Genomic DNA, 5,881 nt, shown 5'->3' with positions numbered 1-5,881 from the left:
ATACAATTAGCCAGTACCATTTTGTTATACTTTTGTGATGTGTATTTTCCCCGCTTTTTCACATGTTTTACCGTTTATTTTAGCTTCACTAGAATATTATTGTTATTTTCCCTGCACTGGTTCAATCTTGATATATATAACTTATATTTGATGCAGTATAGCCTACTACCAATTCACCCAATAATATAGAAAGTACCTCAAAGTGACTCCACATTCACAATGTTAAAATTCTCTTAAATATATTTTCTAGTGAGGAAAAACCGAATGGTATCATATTATATCACTTTAATGAGTAGGCCTACTTTTACTTTTGCTACTTACCGTGCATTTAGCTGATAATAGCTCTGTACATTTGCTTAAGTCAATTTAGAAAAAGGTATTTGTCATTGGGAATATTTAGACGTTACACTTTTACTCAAGTAAATTATCTGTGTACTTTTTTCCCAACTGAATATAACACTGATAGGGGTCATGCAGCATAAACTGAACTTTAACTTTTGAAGCTATGCTTTTAAAAAGGTTACTGCAGATATTTAACTTGTAATTTAGTTTCTGTATGTTGTGTTTTGCTTACTGAGGTATTATTGCAATAGTTGAAATTGTGGTTTTATTATTGTAGTTGTTTTGCTATATAGTAAAAAGGTTGCAGTATTAAGTATTAAGTAATAATCTAATCTAATAAATGTATTACTCTCGAGGCCCCACTGTCAAATGGGAGGAAATGGAAGTTTGAGTGCAAATTTTTGTGTTTTGTCCTCAGTGCAGAAGGTTCCCATGGTGTCTCCCGGCCTACTTGTAAACATGCTGCATAAGAAGTGTCCAGAGATTAGCCGGACACACACACTCATATAAAGGCTCACACAATCGCTCACAAGGTCATGCTTAGAGGCAAGCATATTTTGGTTTGGAGGAGGACTTACATCAGAATTAACTAAGGACATTTTGGGTCAAGGATTTGTAAGAAGACGAATAAACAAACACCGACATAGTGGGAGGACAGGACATCTGTGACCTCCAGAGCAACACTGATCTATACAGCAAATACAGTGAGGATCGTCTGCACAGTTAAGCATACAGAAGGATTAGAGCTTGAACCAGTTTACTCAATCAGTAAACGCAAATCGGTGTCAGAAATTAATCCTTTACAGTAGACTAGACTATCTCCAGTTTCCTCTTTTGCAATGTGTTGAAATCCTATCTGGTCTCCTGGTAGGCTATAATATTTTTATTTTATAACACTTCTTGGGCTTGTAAACATTCAAAACAAAGCAGGTTCTGTATTCGGTTACGGCCTTTTTCATCACGGCCTTAATGAAATATAATGTGCAGATAGATGCTGTGTAAATTAGACAGCAGCCTGAGGAACAAAATAAAGGAGAAAAAAAACGAGAAGGAATGAAAAAAGGAAAGAGGTGTTGTCTCACGTCCCTCAATGTGTCACTCCGTCAGTCACATGCTCAGCCTTTCTGTCTGACTGCCAGGCTTTGCTCTCTGAGTATAATCTGTGTTGACCAGTCAGTGGAGGGGGGGAGGGGGAAAAGATGGAAGGCAGAAGAGCTGCGTCGCAATCTAGGTCGTCCACCAGTAATCCCACGTTAAAGTATGTCGTGGGCAAACGATGCCAAATGCTGAGCTCACCCAACTCCTCTTCCTTGCCCTCTGGTCAGCCAAGTTTTACATCTTATGACAGACCTCTCTGTTTGCGTTCGACTGCAGGACTCACATGCTCTGATATTGCCAGCGATAACAAACTCCTGACTTTTATAGGGGCTAGAAGGGGGATACAGTGATCAGGAAGTAGCATCTTAGCTTGACCTCAGATGACTTTCCTTTGAGTTATTTGCTTCATTAAACACTGAGACAGTCATCTCAAAATTGGACCACTAATAGGCTGTGGTGACAAGATTCAACATGAAAAATAATTTGCACTATTTTGGGAATGTGTATGCTTATTGAAATCCACTTTTCTACTCGTGACATAAGAATTAATTGGACAAACTTTCATGTTGACCTGTGCTGGGCAACCCCGACTCTGAATGTGGGTTTACACTTGTTGCATTTCTATTAAAATAGGAAATGTTTTCTTGTGTTCATTGTGTTATAGAGCTCAAATAATCACTAGGTCAATATGTACTGTCTTTCTACAAAGCTTGTATGTAAAGTTTAAATGTTTTGTGTGGAGTTAGTGGATCATAAATAAAAACCTAACTTGCTTGAGATCATGACTTTCATTTGATCTGACACAGCACAATGTTAATGGAGACCTTTATGCTTGGCATTCCTCTGGACAAAGACTGCTTGTATTATGTAAAAGTGTGGCAGCACAGTGTGAAAAGAGCCACTTTTAAACTAGAAATGAATGTAATGTCTTATTTTGCTAATCCCTGACTCTGGGCCTTTGTTTCCTGACTAGATCCTCTACGGCTCAGTTGTCCAATAATGCGATTCCACCTCACACAGTCCACTGAGTATTTGATGCTCATACCAAAAACTATTTTGTTCCTGTAAAATAAGTCTAAACGGACTAAGTAGGTTATAGTTCAGACAATGTACATTGCAGTGCAGATGTACTGCAAATAGAAACGCAAACAGATGTTATCCTTTCCATATTTGCTCACCTTAACCTTGCCAGAGTGGTCAGTCAACTCAACGCAATGTCAAGGACTTAAAGGGTGACTATCGCCTCAGGGTTGTAAAGTTCAAATTTCCCAACTTTTTTTGTATGGTCTGTTGTTCGGTTATTCAGGGGGTGCCTTATTATATGCTGTACTCTCTTTACACTCAGCCCTGCATGACCTATATACCTTTCAGGTGAGTTTAGTTGAATTACAGAATAAAAAAAACATGTGAAAAATAAACAAATTATGTACCAGAATAGTAAAACAAACACCTTTAATTGTTCAGAGTTTTGTACAAGGGTGTGTTGACATTTGTGGATCACGAGCTAGCTAAACTTTGAAATATCATACTGCCCTCTTGAGGCCAGATGCTGACCAATATTATGTAAAAATGTTACTATTTCCCAGTCCAGTAATCCAGCAAGGCCGCAGGAGTTTAACCACGAGTCATGAATAAAATACAGCCACAAATAAAAATAAAATAGACACAGTGACACACACAAGGCCATTACCAGTCCTTGTGTGTTTTGAAAGTGTGCCTGTTTTTAAAGAAACGTCTCTCTGAAGTGTATGGTCCACTCAAAAACGAATAATGTAGAAAAAGTGCAATTCAGGAGTATTGACGTTTTTTTTATAACCGGAAACGGAGAGCATCCTGGGTAATAGTGGGTACAGAGTAAGTGATGTAGCTGCTGTGAGGGCTGGAGAAATAAGGAGCAGCTCTGGCTCTTGTGTACACCGGGAATGAGGACTCCGTGCACACATGCATCCTGATGGGTGTAGCAGCTCCGTTAGCAGCGAGTCCACAGTGTGTGCTGCCCCCCATTGAGCAGATGGGGGAACTTTCATCTGAAGCCTGAAGGAAGAGAGGCTCCTCAGAGTCCCAGCTGAAGCTCTTCTTATTCCATACTTTTTGTATGGAGCGTCGCTGCTGATAATCCACTTTGAACGGCAAACTGGACAGAGGAGAAGCTCTGGAGGCCCGAGCAGAGGGACTGTCTCTCTTCAGGAGGGATTCAATAGAGAAAGGACTGCTGAACTTCACCTCACATCTGATCTGAACCCCTCTGCAGGCTGCAGGTTCAGGAGAGGGGACAGCTGAGCAGATCCTCGATGCTTTGCTCAGGTTCTCCGTTTCCACTTTGGAGGCCAACTCTGGGAAGAGCTGCAGGATTCCTTTGAAGTGACGACGCGCCATCTTTGCTGTTATATGACCAGAGTCCAGTTTCCAGTAGTTCCTCTTACTGTCTAGAGAATCTGGGACAACTGGAATCTGAAAAAAATACAAGACATGGGTTAATTGTTACATCAAATACTAAAAGGAGGTTAATTTGCAAAGATCTGAAATTAAAGCTTACCTTGACAAAACATGTGTTTGTTGATAGACAAACTCTGATGTTGTTCTCAACAGATCTTTTGTCGTCAGAGATGAATGGGGCCAGTCCTTCCATCAACTACAACAATCAAATTGAGATTAAGTTTAGAATCGAAACATGAGTTTCACATTCAAAGATTCAAAGATTCAAAGGATTCATTGTCCAGTAGCTACTGTGTAGATAGGGCAATGCAAATATGAAATCCCAGGCTCCATTAATATATCAAAACAAATTAAACAAATCTAAAAAAACAATAAATATAGTGCAACAAGAAAACAGAATGAAATAGAGCAGGTAAACTATATTTAAATGTACAAAATAAAATAAGCTAAATGTTGCTGAGAATGTTGTAAGTGGCAAAGTAAGTGCAGGAGTCTATATACACTTGAGAAAAACAAAGAATATAATGTAAAATGAAATACTTTACAATGAAATGGTGTTCATTGCAAATGTGTTGACCCTTTGTTACCTGAGTAAAGGTGAGCATCTTGCCAGGAACGTCCTGCAGGATGACAGCGATCTTGGCCAGGTATGTGGTACTCTTCCTGAACAGACCTCGCTGAGAGCTGCTGGCTGGACTGGAGAGAGATCCAAACTTCTCAGGCCTGGTCTGCATCTTGTTTGTTGGAGAATCAGAAGTCAGGAACAGACTGTGGAGTTTTCACAGCCTCACTGAGAACAGTTGTGGATGGGAGGTGGTCAGCTCTGGATATAAGTCCTGTTGGGACAATAGGACATCAGAGGGTGTGCACTACAGGTTAATGAAACCTTTTGAAAAGTAAATGAGCCATTAATGTTGGAGGTGGAGCTAGTGGTTTCAGTAAAAGCCCATTTCCAAAGGGTCATCAGCATGTCTATATGGAGGTCCTGATCTGCCTCTTTGTTCATGAGCAGTTACATTTTCAGACTTTAAATAAAGGTTATAGAAGTCCAACAATCCAAACAAAATATACAAATGAATAAGGCTTTACTTTTAAAAGTGTCATTCAAAAACACACATCATACATTTAAATGTATTAAATTGAAAGAAGCTTTTGGCTAAAGCAATGTATACAGAAGCACAACCCAAGCAACAATATCAACAAACTAAACTACTAAACAATGATACAACAACTATGTACAAAATGTTGTTCACATTTTAAGCTTTTTCTTACTTAAAATAAGCCAACATTTCTTATTACCATTTTAAATGATTAATAAAATCATTAAAAATAAAAACTGGAATATATTTCAACAGTTAACATTAAAATAATATAGAATGAATTCACAGTAAATCAAGGTTTGTTGGGGTAGTTGTCAGTATACTCACAGTGAAGTTGTGTCTCAGTGGAGCAGCGACTCACTTCAGCTTATTCCCAACTGTCTGCAGGTGTGTGCTCCTCCTTTAGTCTGTGATATGCTGTGGCCCATTTAAACGTCAATAATTATTACATTAACTCAAACTACAAGGCTCCATCCTATAATTGGTCCAACCTTGTTTGTTATGTTCTCAGAGACGCAATAAAGATGTTCTCTGGAGCCTCTCAATAGCTGCCGAGAGAAAACACAATACACAGCTGGGTGACAGTGACATTCCAATGAGCAATCTCATCACATTCTTGCAGTTTGCACATCCCTCATCACTCCTTCAAAGTCAAGCCTATATCCCTTTGTCCAATATAATGACGGAGGTTATTTACATCATTCATTTCCATGCACCCATTAGCTGGGCTGAATGCTTTAAAGAACAAGTTTTGAAGTTGATTCTGACTGAGGCTGCAGTTGCCCAAACCATTAAGCAGCTGATTTCACTTTTGCGTGATTGAATCTGTGTGACTCTGCTGCTTTGGGATCTGTTACAAGTAGCAGTTTAAGAAAGATGTCTGAATAATCCTGAAGGTCAAACTC

At 39.1% G+C, this 5,881-nt stretch overlaps 1 protein-coding gene across 2 annotated transcripts; it reads right to left on the bottom strand.

Annotated features, from left to right (window-relative positions):
- Positions 1–2,875: 2,875 nt before the first annotated feature.
- LOC307023368 (forkhead box protein H1) lies at positions 2,876–5,881 on the bottom strand. 2 transcript variants are annotated; one of them, XM_079656597.1, is made up of 5 exons: positions 5,468–5,879; positions 5,304–5,393; positions 4,464–4,712; positions 3,977–4,072; positions 2,876–3,891 (listed from the first exon to the last, which is right to left on the bottom strand). In XM_079656597.1, the coding sequence occupies exons 3-5, from the start codon at positions 4,608–4,610 to the stop codon at positions 3,250–3,252; spliced, it is 885 nt and encodes a 294-aa protein (XP_079512723.1). In that variant the 5' UTR covers positions 4,611–4,712; positions 5,304–5,393; positions 5,468–5,879; the 3' UTR covers positions 2,876–3,249. The 2 variants fall into 2 exon arrangements, with proteins under 2 accessions (XP_079512723.1, XP_079512724.1); XM_079656598.1 differs by lacking the exon at positions 5,304–5,393 and having other exon boundaries at positions 5,468–5,881.

The sequence above is a fragment of the Notothenia rossii genome (assembly GCF_949606895.1).
Source record: "Notothenia rossii genome assembly, chromosome: 10".
NCBI lineage: Eukaryota > Metazoa > Chordata > Actinopteri > Perciformes > Nototheniidae > Notothenia > Notothenia rossii.
This window is presented reverse-complemented; position numbering and strand designations above follow the sequence as displayed.

Bases quoted from the DNA above. Each gene is read 5' to 3' on its own strand.
- LOC307023368 (XM_079656598.1), bottom strand. From the start codon at position 4,610: ATGCAGACCAGGCCTGAGAAGTTTGGATCTCTCTCCAGTCCAGCCAGC. The intron at 4,073-4,463 runs GTAACAAAGGGT...TGATTGTTGTAG, and splicing joins AGATGCTCACCTTTACTCAG to TTGATGGAAGGACTGGCCCC. The intron at 3,892-3,976 runs GTAAGCTTTAAT...TATTTTTTTCAG, and splicing joins CAAACACATGTTTTGTCAAG to ATTCCAGTTGTCCCAGATTC.